Source organism: Protopterus annectens, chromosome 2.part2 (assembly GCF_019279795.1).
Source record: "Protopterus annectens isolate FY-2018-M chromosome 2.part2, PAN1.0, whole genome shotgun sequence".
NCBI lineage: Eukaryota > Metazoa > Chordata > Ceratodontiformes > Protopteridae > Protopterus > Protopterus annectens.
Genome location: NC_056730.1, coordinates 938,854,039 through 938,872,110, shown reverse-complemented (window position 1 = coordinate 938,872,110; position 18,072 = coordinate 938,854,039). Strand labels below are relative to the sequence as shown.

Below are 18,072 nucleotides of genomic sequence, written 5' to 3'. Positions count from 1 at the left end.
CACAAATCCATTAACATCATAGTCATCTACCTACCACCAAGCAACAACCTGCACAACATAGAATCCCTCCTATCCTGGTCATCTTTTTCTGTATCTCAAAAAAGCATCATTCTAGGCGATTTCAACCTAGACTGGTTCTCCTGTTGCTCTGACTCCTCTACCTCATTTATAAACTTTTACAACTTCAACTAAACTATTAACTAGCCCACCCGCATCAACAAGCACTCCAATAAAAAATTACTTCTAGACAGGATTTTAACAAACAAACCAAACCACGGGAAGCAGGCATGCTGTCTACCCATCATGCTAAGTGACCATGGCCCTACATTTCTAGTTAGGAAGAAAACGCATATCCAAACCAGCATCTCATACAAATATATCCTTAGCAAAAAATATTTCTCCTCGGACACCTTCAATTTACTACTACAAAACTGTGACTGGTCCCCATTAAAAAACCTGCAACCTGACCTAGCTGTAGAATACTTCAATAACAAATTTCTTTGAAATATTAAATAATCTTGCCCCCCTCAGAAAAATTTGCCAAAAAAAACAGCTACTTTGGCTTTCTAAAGAAACAAAACAACTAATGAAACAAAGAAATAATGCCTGGTCACTATATCATATGACCAAAAACAACGATCTCACCCTTTACAAACAACTTAGAAACCATGCTAAGAAAAAACATCATCAAGAATAAAAGAACCTATTGTCTCACCTGCCAACAAAAATACTAGCACAATCTACAAAAATTCTGGCAGAATATCAACCGCCTCCTTAACCCCGGTAAAACCCCTATCCCTGCCCCCTTCACTACTAACTCCTCTGTGCCCTCCCAATTCAATTCCCACTTCATCAACTCTATCACTTCTCTCTTAGACAACAAAACAATCCCATCTCTCACTGTCCCCTCCCCTACCTCTAATGACACAAACACCTTCTCCTTTATTCCCATTCCAACTTCCTACATAAAAAAGCTCCTATATAAATTAAAACCCTACTGGTTAGCTGCCAACCAACTTCCAAATGAATACCTAAAACTAGCTGCCCATCCATCACCTACCTCATATCATTACTAATAAACCGCTCTATCTCTGAACAGTACGTTCCGAAATTATGGAAAATATCTCATATCATACCACTTCATAAGGGTGGCCCATCTAGAGACATAACTAACTACCATCCCATCACCATTCTATCCCCCCTTGCCAAAATTCTAGAGAAACGTATCCACCAGCAACTCATGAATCACCTCACTACCAACAACCTACTCTCTAGCACCCCAGCATGGTTTCATGCCTAAACACAGTGCTAACTCGGCCCTCATAACCTTTACAGAGACCATTCGCCACCTCAAAAATGAAGGACAACTAGTCTCCGCCGTTTTCTTAGATATATCAAAAGATTTCGACACAGTGCCCCTTCAACAAACTTGCCACTTACAATCTCAATACCACAACCCTAGAGTGGTTATCACAGTTATCGGACCGTCAACAGGCCACTAAATTGGCAGTCACCACGGGGGGTACCACAAGGCTCCATACTTGGGCCCCTCCTCATCATAATATTTACCAACAACCTATATACTGCCACCCAACATGCCACCCTCATCCAATATGCAGATGACTCCTTCCTCCCTTATCTGCTCAGCCCACTCCCCACAAGAACTCCAACAAAGAATGCAATCATTCCAAGACACTGAAAAGTACCTCACCAGCCACCAACTCATCCTAAATCCAAATAAGACCACACTCAGTTTTCACTAATAAATCTTCCAAACGCAGTAGCCAATCCCTCTCCATACTATCTAACAACGGTACAAAAGTTTAACCCACCAATCAGACCAAGCAGCTAGGGTAACCATAGATGACTCACGAAAATTTGATAAACACATCTACGGTGGATATAAAAAGTTTACATATCCCTGTTAAACTGCCAGGTTTTTGTGATATAACAAAATGAGGTCACAATAAATCATTTCAAAGCTTTTCCCACCTTTGTTGTAACCTATAACCTGTACAATTCAATTGAAAAACAAATCTGTTAGGGGAAAATATAAAAAAAATTAAAAATGTACAATACGCTGGTTGCATAAGTGTGCACACCCTTAAACTAATACTCTGTTGTGTGTGCACACCAGCAAACTAATACTTTGTTGAAGCATCTTTTGATTTAATTACAGCATCCAGTCTTCTTCAGTAGGAGTCTAGGAGCATGGCACATCTTGACTTGGCAATATTTGCCCACTCTTCCTTGTAAAAGCACTCCAAATCTGTCAGATTGCGAGGGCATCTCTTGTGCACAGCCCTCTTCAGGTCACCACACAGGTTTTCTATTGGATTTAGGTCTAAGCTCTGGCTGGGCCATTCCAAAACTTTAACTTTCTTCTGGTGAAGCCATTCTTTTGTTGATTTGGATGTATGCTAGGTATTGTCATGTTGAAAGGTGAAATTCCTCTTCATCTTCAGCTTTCTAGTAAACACCTGAAGGTTTGGGGGCAAAAGTGACTTGTATTTGGAACTATTCATAACTCCCTCCACCTTGACTAAAGCCCCAGTTCCAGCTGAAGAAAAGCAACCCCAAAGTATGATAATGTCACCACCATGCTTTACTGTGGGGATGGTATTCTTTTGGTGATATGAAGTGTTGTTTTTGCGCCAAACGTACCTTTTGGAATTGTGGCCAAAAATTTCAACCTTAGTCTCATCAGGCCATTTCACACATTTTCCCACATGCTTTTGGGAGACTTGATGTATTGTTTTGCAAATTTTAGCCGGACCTGGATGTTTTTGTGTGTAAGAAAAGGCTTCCATCTTGCAACCCTACCCCAGTGATTGTTGTCACATGTAGTACACAACCATTACTTGACAGAATTTCCTGCAGCTCCTTCAGTGTTGCTGTAGGTCTCTTGGCAGCCTCCCTTACCAGTTTTCATCTTGTCTTTTCATCAATATTTATTTTTTTTATTTTTATCTTCACTTGTTGATACTAGTACAATCATACTGATTAATATACCTCTCTGAATTCATTGAATTCTGCTTTAATGTATATTTTCTGTATATATTACTGTAATCAAACAAACTAGATTCCTGCTTTTATGTATATATTCTGTATATGTTACTGTATTTACTATTTGTAACATTATTTCTACTTCTGCACCAATTAATATTTATATTTTTTTTCTGTATTTATGTTCTTGTTGAAGCTTTTCTCCCCAGGCCTCCACTGAAAATGGGCTCTTTTAAGCCCAGTGGACTTTTCCGGTAAACAAATGCAATAAATAAATAAATACAATTTTGGAGGGACGTCCAGTTCTTTGCAACATTACTGTTGTCCCATATTTTCTCCACTTTTTTGATGACTGTTTTCACTGTGTTCTATGGCATATCCAATACTGTGGAAAATTTTTGTACCCTTCTCCTGACTGATACCTTTCAACAATGAGATCCCATTGATGCTTTGTAAGCTCTCTGTGAACCATGGCTTTTGCTGTAGCAGGCAACTGAGTAAATGTCAGGAAAATCCTAATAGGACAGCTGAACTTTATTTGGGTTTAATCGGAGTCTCTTTAATAGATGGTAGGTGTGTACCCAAGAAGACTGAATGCTGCAATTAAATCAAAAGGTGCTTCAATTAGTTTAGGGAAGTGCACACTTATTGTACATTTTTTATTTTTTATATTTTTTCCCCATAACAGATTTGTTTTTCAATTGAATTGTACATGTTATAGGTCACATTAAAGGTGGGAAAAGTTTTGAAATTATTTACTGAAGTCTCATTTTTTATATCACAAAAATATGGCATTTTAACAGGAATGTGTAAACTTTTCATATCCACTGTATACAGTAAAAGAAAATAGTATTCCTGTATGCCTGAAAAGTGCATGTTTATATTGTATTCTATTATATTTTGCTATGATATTTTTGTTAAGCTCATTTACATATGGTTAGAAATGTACTACTTAAAGTTTACTGCTTGTACCTCAATAATGTTCTTTTTGTTGTGGAGCTTTTCTCCCCGAGTCTCCGCTGAAAAAGTTTTTTTTTTCAACCCAGTCGGACATTACTTGGTTAACAAATGTAAATAAATAAATAAAATGTCCTTCCAAAAGGAGAAGTTGGTTTAGGATTACTTGATTTGAAGGGATATTTTAGAGCTACACAATTAAGGCTCACATACATAACACAAACAGAAAGCTATAATTCAGAGTGGAAAAGGGTGATGATGAAGCAGGGTAAATTCAAGAAATAAGGAGAGAGTGAGATTTTGGATGCAGATCCTTAAAGAGAATAACAGCAACCATACAGAATAACGTATTCATCAAGTAATAGAAAATATTATAAGAACTAAGCCAACACAAGAATAGAGAAAGGAGATTTTGATGATAGGGATGAATGCAATTAAAGGTACACAGAATAGGTAAGATGGGGCTGGAATTTAGTAGAGAAATGTGACAAGGTAATCAATGTATTGGGAGTGAATAATGAGAGAGGGAAATGTAATAGAATGGGAAGAGGCTAAGAAAAATTTGGATTGCAGGCTAGAGAAGTACCTTTCCTATCAGGGATTGATACCAAAATATAGGCAACAAGAAAGGGATTGGGGAATCCTACACGTAAGACCTGCTTTGGAAGAGTTTTTATTTGAATCTAGAACAAAAGCTACTGTTAAAAATGGATAATTAGTAGGGCATATAAAATTTTGCATGACACAGAAATCAATCAGAGAAGGTTACAAAAGATTAGGATGAGAGACTGGATATACAATTCATAAGGAAACAATTGGAGAACATATGTATGGCTCCCAAATATGCAACAAAGTCTAGCAGATTTAGAATTTTTGCTTGAAAGTGCTTGCATATCTATTTTTATACCCAACTAGACACCAAAGATGGCAAATGTTGGCGGAGTGATAGGAAGAAAGAGCTAACCAAGAACATGTGTTTTGTGAGTGTAATGAGCTAGCAGATTTTAAAAATTCCATACAGAGTACTCTATCAGAAATACAGGGTGAGCAAATGTGTGTAACTCAGGATAAGATTTTTTTGAGCTGGGATACTGGACTTGCATTGCTTAGACACAGTAAGCCATTAATTCTGGTGATTGCCAAAAAAGCAATTAATAGAAAACAGAAATCAAAGCCTAAACTAACTGCATCTGAAGTACTGAATATTGTAACAGAGATAAAATAATTGGATATAGGATCTTTAGGGTAGGAGCAAATTACATAGAAATAATGTAAACTGTGGGAACAATATGCAGAATAATGTTTTGGAGGAGTTGTGAGATTTAAAGAAAGGCAGGAATTGAGCAATTCATGTAATATTGGATTGCCAATTATATAAAAGAATGCATGTGTTGTATACTGTTTGTAACTGTGAACATGTTAGCATGGCTTGTTTTGTTTTACATAAATGTATGTTTGTCTTTGTCTTAACTGATAATTCACTAAAAGTGTTAAAAAAGAAAAATCACAAATCAAAATAGAAACATAGAATAGTCTTAACATTATGGCGTTTATAAAACTAGTAGTTGCAGTGTCTAAACAAAATGAACAACTCTTTGGGTAATATAATAAAAATATAGAAACAAATGGATGCCTTGCCTACAGCATAGAGACCAATCAACCTACATAAAAGGGGGTTCTAACAGGGTGAGGGAAAATAAACTATTGTTAAGGAAATACATTTTAATAATTCTGATCTTATGAAGCAGAAACACAGTGGTTAAGATATAAGGGAGCAAGTCTGCATTTAAACACATGCCCAAAAGCTAGTTAGTACAGGTTAAAATGAATATAATGTTGTTCTGTATTTATTTATTGACATGTGCACGTATATATGTATAAATGACTTTGTTAACTAGGGTAGAACATTGATCCAGGTGGACCATTTTCAGGTTCAGCCCAGGTGTATATAATAATAAAAATAAAAACAACACATTCAATATACAAAGAAGTCAAGTAAACAAATATATTATACAAAACAGGGTACAGTAAAGAGAGAATAAAGCAATGGGTTTAACATTTTCCAGGTTGCATGTTGTGGCAGTTTTACAATTGATTAAGAAAATGTTGACCATCAGTGAAAGTAGGCTAGCACAACAGAATGAGAAGAAAATATACTTTATGTTAATGTGAAACAGTTTGTGCAGCTAAGTTCTGTGTGTTTATATTTTTTCTGTTTTGACTGTGTTTTTGCACAGCTTTCCTTGTTATAAACTGATGATAAAATGTGATTTATTTTAAATAAGTGGAGTTAAAAAAATAGCACAATAGCTCTTTATTCTCCTCTCATGTCACACAACTCTGGAACTCTATTCCCTTTTCACTAAGACAAGCCAAAAACTGTTATGATTTTAAGCTACAACTAAGCCACCACCTAAATAACTGTTGGATGTGCTCATGCTCCACTCCAGACTAAACTTTGTACATTCCTTCACTTCCATATAATTCTTTATTTTCCCTCTCTCATCTTCTCTCCTTACACATTAAAAGTACATAGATGCTCAAGTGAATCCTGTCCCCTCTCTCTCCTCCCCCTTCTCTTCCCTAAACTAGCAAGTTCATTTTCTCTGATCTCGCCCTCTTTCATTAACTATTATGTTATCTATTATGTATCATCTCTCCCATTGTTTCTTTCATTAAATATTATGTCTTCATCTCGTGTTCCTGAAAGTTTCAAGCGTTACATTTCTTTTTTTTTTCATCTTGTCCCTTCTATGCATATAGTTTGCTTTTAACTCTGAACCACTATTATGTAATTATTTTATTAATTGCAAGAACTTTGTATGTATTGGAGCTTTTCACCCAGAGCCACCACTGAAAAGGTGTTTCCACCTAGTCAAACCTTTCCGGAAAACAAAAACAAATAAATACATGAAATAACTTTAATTTAATTTAATAATTATCTCTTTTTAAGCGCAACCTGGATTACTGGATGGGAAACAGAAAATACATCCCTGGGATCCCACCTGTGCTCCTGCTGGACAGGGGATTTGGGTGCTGACGTGTCTAAACATGTGCTAAACTCTTGGCTAGGCTTATAAGGGCCTCAGGGCCAATAGCCTAGTAACCTCCTATGATCCTATAAAGTGTTGAATCCACTTCTAAAGCTGTCTTGGGTGTCTGATAGTAGCCCATATTTGGTAGGATTCTCAAATAATTGTTTGTCATGAAATCTTTCATACGTTTTTATGATAGAACAGAGAATGACAGTAGAACAAAATTCTAGGGATGAAGTTGTAGATATGTGCCAATGATTTGGACAGGCGTCAAGCACACAGTTTCAAGAGTGCCAAGATAGTACTTATGAAGTTGGGACTGGCTTTTCTGGCTAGTTTTTCAAAGCTTTCCCTATGTTTTTTGGTCTTGATTTCTTCGAGGTAGAAGGTAAAAGTGAAAATAGTAGAAGATGAAGGAGGTGTGGAATCGTTGGTGTTGTGACCATTTCTGTCTGAAAGTTGTAAGCTGGGTGTGGGGAAGAGTGTATGGTGTGGGTAAATTAGGAAGTGCTGGTGACAGCAGAAATACATCAGCTCAGTGGTAAACCTTTGGTAAAAGTGGCTGAAGGACTACTTAAGGATACCCGGGTTGATTTACGGATGGGGATACTAGAAACTATTCTTATTTCAAAATATTAGACATTAGAAAGACCTTGATGCAAACACCACTTTTTTTAAACCTGGCAGGTTTGTTGTAAAATTTAATTCATTAGAAAGATAAGACAACCTGAAAATGATAGCAGAACGGTTAGATTTTGAGGACAAAGAAACTAAAACAAAATGGAACTAGTTACCTAGGTAAACTAAGACAAAGCAGAAAATCCAGTTGATCAAGGGCTAAACAGTAAAGCATATAAAAGAAAGGTACAGGTGAATAAAGTCTGTTTGGGAAAAGGGTTTGCAGTCTCATATTTTGTTAAATCAATGCAAAGTTGTTACTTATATCAAGATATGATACAAAATTTAGGTAGTACAATTATTGGAGTGGCAGCGCTTATTTAACTATATCTACAGCTCCTCTAAATAAGCTCACGTTTTCAGATATAAGCAATTGGAGCTTGAGATGTGGGTATCAGGAGACGGGAGACAGAATCAGTTTTTGGAGGGGTATGCAAGAAATTAGTTTAATTTAGGTATGATTTATAGGAAATGGTAAATAGCATATGGTCTAATGCAATATGTACTGTTCCTGTACTTTATACAACTTCTTGTTAGTAAGAACAGTCCACTGCTTGATGTGCTGATATCCACTGCAAAAAAGTTTTGACTTGCAAATGGAAAAAGAGGATTCCATTAATGCTGACAAAATGACTAAAAGTTGAAACAGATCTATGACAGAGAGAGTCACCCAACAGCCAAAAGTTAGGGAAAAAAATTAAATAATTGGTCTCCCTGGATTCTTAAAATGTTATCTTACAATAGGAATGACTGTACATTGGTAAGATAAATAGCTATTGCCAGTGAAGAAGATAGTTCAAATCCATTAATGCACTAAAGCCATGGAAAGTAGTAGAAAGTTCTGTGGTAAGTTCATAGGTAGGTACTTGGCTATCGCCCCAAGGGTCTATGTAAGCCTAGCCAGCAAGGTTCCATGGCTTATGCCACCCAAGAAAGTTATTTTCCTGTGCTACTGTCGAGCAGAGACACAGAAGTGATCCCCGGGGTGTATTTCCTATTTCACATCCACTCATCAAGATTTTTCTTGAAGAGTGCTAATGAAGAACTTTGCTTGACATAGATGGGTAGCTTGTTCCTGAGTATAGGAAGTCTCTGGGACAGGAATCTATCCCTCCAGTGTGTCCTGTTTATTGTGGTGACAAGGTTTAGGTCCCTAGAGCATGTAGCTCAGAGGGATTGGGATTTCTTTAGGTGTAGCATGTCCAACAGCTCTGGGTTTGACATAGCTTTATATGTTAGGTAGAGATCACCTCGGAGTAGGCGATATGCTATGGAGTAAAACTGGAGTTTTTTGAGGCGGTCAGTGTAGGGCATCAGTTTGAGGCCAGTAATCCTCTTTGTGAGGTACTTCTGTGGCCTTTCCAGCTGCTGCAGATGTCTTGTGAGGTACATTCCAAAAGGGGCGTTGTACTCTATAATGGGTTTAATGAGTGTTGAGCAGAGGGGAACAATGACCTCTTTTTTCCTGGATGAGAAACCTTTTATGATGAGGTGTACCACGTAGAAGGACTTCCTGACTACTGTGGTGATGTGACTATCAAAGGAGAGACTACTGTCCACCTGGGTCCCAAGGTCTCTTATCATGCATTCGGTGTTAAGTAGATTGCTGCCTATGTGGTAGTTCATGGGTACGGCAAAAACAAGGCCGAATGGTATGATCATGCAAAAAAATGTATTGTCATACCATTCGGCAAAAACACGGCCCCTACTGATTACCACATTAGCGGCAACCCCCTAAGCACACAACCTGTGGTGAGAGACCAGGGTACATAAGTTGACAATGATCTCACATTTGACCATCACGTGGCGACAGTGCTTAGAAAAGCTTTTTACTTGGTTAATCTCATAAGTAAAGGGACTGCATCCAGAAAAAAAGGAGGCTATTACCTCTTTGTACTCCTCCCTCATTAAGCCAATAATAGAGTACAACACCCGTTTGGTATGTACCTCTCCATACACCTGCACTAACTGGAAAGGCCACATAAACACCTCACAAAGAGAATCCATGGCCTCCAACTCCTGTCCTAGGTCGACAGGCTCAAATCACTATCACTCCACTCTGTATCGTAGAGATTACTCAGAGGTGATCTCTGTCTCATCTACAAGGCAATCTCAGAACCTGCTCTACCAGAGATGCTCCATATCTGTAAGTCTAACAGTAGGCATAGTACCCGATCGAAAGGCTTAAATCTAATATGTGACATTAACAAAACCTGATGGAGAGACAGGTTCATCTCCCAGAGGTTGCCCCATCTCTGGAACAGACTCTCCATACACGTCAAACATAGTACATCATTGACCCTTTTCAAGTGCAACCTTGATGAGTGGATGGGCAACTACAAATTTGTGCCAGGGGTTCCACCTGTGTCCCTCACTGATGGGGGCAACAGGTGCTGATTGAGGTTTCTTTTTTGGGGATAAACTCTTGGCTAGGCTTGCAAGGGCCCCAGAGCCATTAGCCTAGTAATATCCTATGATCCTATAGTGACAAGGCTTTCAGTCGGTCCATGTAGGACATGTTGTTTAGGCCTTGTATCCTTTTAGTAAGGTATCCATGTGGGTATTCCAGTTGTATATGTCTGAACAAATACATGACAAAGGGGGCATTATGTTCAATGACTGGCGTAATGAGGGCTGAGTAAAGTGGAAATCAACATCTCTAGATCTAAAAAACAAACCCTTTGTTTACAAGCTGTGTAATATAGAAGGTCTTTCTTAAAACAATGCACACATGTTGGTTAAAAGTTAGGTTAATGTCCACATAAGTTCTCAAATCCACAATAACTGTGTCAGCTCTCAAGGGCTTAAAAAGTAGGTTTGGGAGTAGCAATAACCTAGGATAATCAAGAGGGAGGAGCTCCCTGTGTGCTACATCAGTTGGCACTCAGTTATCAAATGGAATGTTTGGCAGTGAAGTGGACTTCTCGTCCACAACAGATGTCAGCTTAGCCTTAGAGGTTGTACAAATGGCATGCTCTGTGTCAGCCTCCAATGGGTTTGTGAAAGAGGGAGCAAGTATCTGAACTTGTTCCTCAGGTTCTTCATCCAAACCTACAAAGATGACTGGTTGGGGCTGGACAGCAGAAGAATCTGTTTGTAATTTCTTCAACTTCTTCTTCAAAAGCGGTTGGATAACCAGTTGGGTGCATTCAGAATCCATGGTCCCTTAAGCGAGTGATTTCAAATGCTGGTTCACTAAATAAACAGAAAGAGAAGAAAGTCGGCTGTGCAGGGTCTTAGGAACAAATGTCTGGCAAATATCACATTACTTGTGGTCGTGTTCTGCACCCAAATAAAAAAAGAGGTTATTCTAGACTCTATCCTTAGGGAAATCTGCCTCCCCACACCCATATTTCTCCTTTCTGAATGACACTTGCCTTAAATAAAGCAAACAATGAGAAAGGATGAGTCCCCAGTGTGGTACTTATCTGCCCTAGGTTCAGAGAACCATAAGAGATGAATGACTTTCAGACCAAATTCATAATACAGCGTTTGGACTGGTAGCACAGAAGTTCTGAGGATTTGGAGCATATACATCACTTATATACCTTACCCCTTGGACGTAGGATATGTGTCTGATGTAGAGTGCATAGAAGGGCCAAAGACTTTGGTATGCTGGACGGACATACTGCTCTCCTTGGCAGAATACCCCTTTTCTAAGAAATACTACAGCAGTGATTTAGGAAGGACATCTGTTAATATAGAATTCCTGAAATGAATAAGGCAGATAGAAAGGGATATGGGGGGAATAAAATAATTTAAATGCAGTTAAATATATCCAATAACACTCATGGTGATAATACACATGATAAAGTCAGTTAACAACAACTAAGTTTGAATTCTTCCTAATTTAATACAACATTAACTTTATCATAAAAAATAGTTTGCTGACTATAAAAGCTACTATCACATAAGACAATTACAGGCATGTGTATCATCTTGTCATTCGTACTCCTAATATAGCCTTATTGCCAGATATTTTAAGTTTACTTGCAGCCCTTATTGTTGTACTGATTATTGCAACAAATCACTATTACAGTAACTTTATTCAAATGCAGAAAAAAAGACTAACAGTTGTTTTAATATTGTAGTTTGTTTTAGAAAATAAAGCAAGTAATCTATTAGAAAAGCATAAAAGCTAGCAAATGTACGTATAGGTTCATAGGTGAATGCCAGGTTAACTGTCCTGAAGGGGATCTTAAGCCTATACAATACCCTGAGGTCAGAATCCAATTCTGTACCTTGTGTCAATGAAGTGAATACCTTTACCATTATGCCAAACCCATCCTTATGCATGCTTCAACCTATTCCTCTCAGTTAATGATAATCAAATGCCATATGCAAACACACGTTATATAATTTCAGATCAGCTTTGTGTAAAATTCAGACATATGTCAGTAAATATAAAGCTAACTAATATTTTTATTCTATAATTCTCTTTTATAAATAATAAGGAAAGAACATTCCTCCTATTAGCCAGCTACTCATTTTACAAAGTCTTGTTTACTACTTGACAACACCGCAACAACTCAACAGAAATAAAACCAACATAAATCTGCCATTTTCATTTCCTAAACATCCTCATGGATATTATATATTCAACAGATAATAATTTGCAGCCTATCTCAATGGACCTATAATTATGACTTTTCATCACTGTGATAGTAAAGAAACTTCCATAAGTTAAACTCATGATATATAATATGAGGAAAAAAACACTAATTGCTAGAAAGGCTGCTATAACCCACACTAATTAAACAGGATATAATTATACTGTCTAAATGAAAAAAAACTAAAATAAAAGTTCCCCTCTCCTGCTGCATTACATTATTCTCAAACGTTAATATTTTAAGTAGCAGACCATATCTCTTATCAGAGAATTCAAAACAGAAACACAAAGTAATCACTTTAACTGTTAGACAGCCCTAAGTAAACAATTCTGCCATCTAACTCAAACAGTGGAAACTTCACTCTTCCTGCTTCATTAGAGTATATTCAAACTTAGCCATTTTAATTAGCAACCCATATCTGTGATTGCAGACTTCAAAACATGATATTAAGCATATTCTTTTACACTTTAAATATTAGCATGCAAGCAATGGTACTATGTACTCCAGTGCCATTTCCTTTTTCTTTTTTGTTTCCTGCAGAAATACAGTTTTAGACTCTCTCTCTGTATCCTTAGCGACAACGTACATTTTACAGTTCCTGTGTCATGTATCCTCCATGGGCAAATGCAGCCATGTTCAACATACCCACACAAAACAGTATTTCAGGTCAACTGCATTTAAATTTATCAACTTCTTAATAACTCCATAAATATTCAATGAGAAATGTTTAACCTGTCAAGCTACCATGTTCTTGCTGCAGTTCACAAAAACAATTTTGTTTTTCCATGTAGGTTATACTGCTCGTCAAAGTCACCGTCCATGTCCACTGATTTCACAGAATGCGTACAGTAGAAGTACTTTTATAGTCCCTCTCAGTGGACCCATAAAACAAATGCATAAATGAGTATAAGATATTTACAAAATATAAATATACAATATAAATAATGTATTTATAAAATCTAAACATGTAAACATTCTCTTACTTTTGCCATTTCATCTTCTGCATTTGTCAATGTTAATATTCCATCAGTCAAAAACACCTTCAATATAGTGGCAAAAGTGAATCGATATTTCAGTTTCTGCCTTTTGCACTTCATAGTAGCATTCACCTGCAATCAGTTTTGGAATATAAACTCTGCATAATCATGATCTACCCACACACATACTATCCAGCCACAAAAATTTCCCAGCTGCCACAAAACTTGACCATTTCACAACACAATACAAAGCTAACCAAAATAAGTTCAGGTTTCCAACATCTCATCATTTAAGGTGCAGGGCAAAAAATCTCTTTCTCAAACCCTTGTGCAGCCTTCATAAACCTGGCCACTTTGGCATTTTAGCTTTTACAAAATCCATCAAATCTGCATCTTCCTCTCTTTCTAACACATGAGCTAGTTTCAAATATTTCCTATAGGTCTTACCTTCCATCTTTTCAACAGTTCCCAATGCCTTATCTTGAATTTTGTGAACTTGTTGCTTAAGTGGCATCATGGCAACTTGTTGATCAGGCAAAAAAATCACTGTCTTCAATTTTAGCTACTTCTAAACGTCATATACACCCTGTCAACAGCTCACCTAAAAGTCAAGTTCATGTACAATTTCCTCTAATACTCCTGTCATGATATTAAAGTTAAGTGAGATTAATGTGTTGCTATCTCTGCCACATCCACTCAAATGAACTTTCACTTCTTTCTCTTAGTGATCTTTTTCTCTAAACTTGTTTTCATTCTTCTGCCATAATTCATTAGGCAATGCTTTTGGACTCTATTTGCCTTGAGTAACCTAATTTAACTTAGAAACATTTCTTTGTTTAAACACAATATACTGAGTGATCAAGGGGAGACAACCAATTTCATGAACTGCAAGAATCCTACACTCTAATACAGATTGTTGTGCGACAATGGCTTTCCAAAGGAGGATGCCCTAAAAGGGGAGTTACAAAAGGAGAAAAAAAATTGCCCCTTTCAGTTTGTAGCAAAAGAAAAAACATATCCTTAGACTCGCTTACAGACGAGAATCCACAGGCAGAAAAATGCCTCTTCTAGCTAGTACCTCTAGACAAGAGCTTGTGTCCCCCACAAAGTGGATGAAGAAGAATGGCAAACACCTGACTGGTTAATACCAAGCTTTACATTGGTTGAACTTATAAGGAGGTAGAGTCATGAGAAATGGTGGGCAAGATAGGGTGCCAAACGGCATAGCACTGGCATCAATTTAAACTGCTAAAATTTCATCTTTTGCATTTCCTTAGACACATGCTACCACAGGACTTGAAAGCCCAGCATGGGAACAGGGAAGGTAAAAGCCTAGCAACACGCATTGTCACTGCAGCTCTTCTACATATTCGAAAGTACCCTGCATCTCTCCATAAAAAAATGGATAAATAATATTAAAAAATAGGTTAAAGAAGTGGCCTAAAACAACCACACACACACACACACACACACACACACACACACACACAGGGGCAGCTTTGAAATCATCACAATTTAGATTAGTAAATTATCTCTTATTATTGACTTGCTGTTAAATGCATACTCATCAACTTATCTTTCTACAATTAGTCTGGTCATAAATAATAATTCATAGTGAACAGCTGATGACAGTACATTGTGTGACTTGTTTGGGCCTTCTCTAAAAAAAGGTCTTGGTCTCCCAAGGATACAGGTATTGCCCTTTCAGAAACAGTAACTTGGAATATTTGTGCTTTTCAGGCAAATTACATGGGAATTTTCAAATGATGTACATTAGGATAGGAGTACAATCACCACAACACTCTAGACATGCATTAATTAAAGGGCATGTGCTTACCTCAAAGCACAGGATTTCAACTTTTTTTTTTTTTTTTTTTTACAAAACACTGAGTTGAGGGATCCAAAATTATATACATTTTTATATAGTATAGTACTTAGAAATGTGACAGATGACTGGCACTGACACCAGAATGGCACAGATGGCTAGCAATGATCAAGTATGAATCCCACAACTACCAACCAAAATGTAATGGAAAGCACTATTTAACACCCATATGAGAAGGCCAGTCTGGAAGTGGAGGGTGTGCCAGTCTCACATCTGACAACCAGTATACCACCTTTGTACGTGAGGGATTAGGGCTATCCTTGGATCTGCCCCAATGTCCCAAAAAAAGTTTTTTCTAGCTGCAACGGTTATGGACTTTCAAGTCATCCCACTGGTACCCAGCAAGTTAAACTAAAATACACACAAAACTGATCGAATAACCAATTCACCAAATGCAACCTGGTCCTAATAACATAAAGGAAATATTCACTTCTGTCCTGCATATAGGCTTCCAACATACATGCTAAGACAAGGGTTAGGTATTTGATCTAGCATCCCAGGCCCCTCTCTCAACACTCTCTCTCAGTCAGCCATAGTGTCTTCCAATGATCCCAAACCACTGTAACTTTTTTCAAACAAATTATTAATCACACACACAATTTCCATGGAAGGCTGACAGAGTTCTCCAAATCTCCACTGCACTCCTCTTGGCATGATAGCACTAACAACACTCTCTGACTAGAGACCAGACAGAACAGTTACCTGACCACTCAATTTAACCACATATAAATTATAAAAAAATATCGTTAGTAGTATGCTCTAAAGGTCTAGCTTCTGGCGGTGGACACCATAGCGTTGCCAGCCCACAGTGCTAATTAATAACACCCTTTCTCAGGTGGTAACCAATGATGCATAAATAAATAATAAGAGTCAGCCACAGGCTCTTAAACATAAATAAATGTAACTTTACTTCAACAATAAAGAAATTAAGACACTGCTAATGCACATTTACTATGCAGAGGTCAAGACAATGTGCATAGAATATAATAAGTCAGTTGTGCCAGCATAATTTTTTAAGAAGAATCTGATCTACAGCTAAATAAATGCCCTAGCTTTTTCTTACTGAAGAAATACTGAAGCAATCTATTTTAAGTTGCCAAAATAATACAAGACAGAACTCAAAAAGCAAGCCTTCACAGATGTGTCACCAAGATCTCCCAAGCAAAGACTTGCTGACTCTATATTGGTGTCAGTTCCAAATATATAGATCTCAGCTCATCATTCTAATTACATAGAAAACAGGTGCAATTACATTACATCATACTGCATTCATTCTTTCACGCACAACAGAAAAAAGACTAGCTAACAGTAAACAATGTCCCATGCACCAATCAACTGTCTACATACTAATACCTACTCACTTTAACAGATTTGGTCAGTTGCCCCTTGAAAAATGCTTTATCTTTACTTTATGGCCCCTTTTTTTCCTGCCTCCAAGTCATTGTGGGACTTAATTATATACAAACAATGATGTCTTTCCTGTCACAGGAAAATTAAAATGTTATATTTTACATTTCAAATGCAACTTACATACATTTAATTTAATTGCATCTACTTCTTTATCTTTTCTTCTGCAGAGAAAAGGTCACACATTCTCAAGCCACAGGAAACACACATATGCCAGATTACAGATCTTAAATTTAGCTTGCCACTGTGCCAAGAGTCTGAAACAAGAAAGAAAAAAATATAACAGGTTTTACATAAATTTTCTCAACCCTGGCATTACTAGAAATGTCTATCTTAAAAAGAAAATTGGAGAGTGTGAACAGTTATTTTGAGGTTGAAGGAGAACTAATTGGAAAGGCATAGGGTTATAAAATAAGTAAAATCATCTCCGAAAAAGACTGCATGCATAACTCAGAAAAGACTGTTAGTACCGATTCAAAGGTCAACACATTTGTACTTGAACTTACTCTTGTAAAATGTAGTTCTGATCACTTAGAAGTCTTTCATTTTCATTTGCCAGGAGTTCACTTTTGACATGCAACTCTGCTGTACAAACTAATCCAAAGTCGATCATTTCTTTAATTACTTCTGCTGGGCTCTGCACCTTACAAAGCCTGGCTGATCCAAGTCGAAACTGGAAAAACAAAAAATATACTTTACAAGATAACCAATGGCAACAGCTTTACTTCATACCATCTAAAACTACATTTTATTTCAAAATGTAATATAAAATGTTCAACAAAGTGAGAGAAATAATACCTGGTTTGAAATGGTGTATTAAACTTTGCACATTTCTGTTGTCAAAGAAAATTAACTGGCAACTGATTTACTTACAAACTGCCTCAAGTGCAATTACCTGACAATATCCAAAATATAAAACACTAATTTTTGCATACTGCTTAAACATTATTGGAAAAAACATATAACAATAATAACTGATATCCACAAAGAGAACAGCAGATTATAATAGACTCAACATATAAGAATATAACAACATAACAGTTATTCTATTAGGAATTAAACAAGGAAATGCATGAACAACACACACCAATAAACCAAGGCATAGCTTCACTAACACAAAAAATATATATTAAAAAGAGTATAACAGTTCATACTAAATTGTGGAATGTACTTGTATGCTAAGGGAATCTTACCAGTTTGCTTAGATATTATTGTTTTTAAAGTTCATACAAACTTGTAAGGTATGGTCCCCTAAAGCCTGTAGGTTACAATTCACACAAGCTTTGCAACTTGCTACCAATTAGGGTAATATTTCATTCCTCTCACTCTTACCTAATAAACAAGCAAATGTACTGTAAACCGTGAATATAAAGACAGAGTTGTAAGGTCCACTTAGAGGCACTGCGCAGTCTAATTATTGTTGAGAGCTGAAGGAGCCACAGTTTTTGGATTCATGAAAGTCTTATTTCAGTGAGGGAGGAACCCAGAATCCACAGGGAGAATACTATGGAGAAGGG

The 18,072-nt window shown here is 37.0% G+C and overlaps 1 protein-coding gene across 2 annotated transcripts in view; it reads right to left on the bottom strand.

The window, feature by feature from the left end:
- The window catches only part of XRCC4 (X-ray repair cross complementing 4), a 3,243,137-nt gene that overhangs the window by 1,549,056 nt on the left and 1,676,009 nt on the right, over nucleotides 1-18,072 (bottom strand). For both annotated transcript variants that reach the window (XM_044064256.1, XM_044064257.1), the window contains exon 4: nucleotides 17,062-17,228. In XM_044064256.1, coding sequence (XP_043920191.1) covers nucleotides 17,062-17,228 — 167 coding nt within the window. The remainder of the gene's footprint in view (nucleotides 1-17,061; nucleotides 17,229-18,072) is intronic.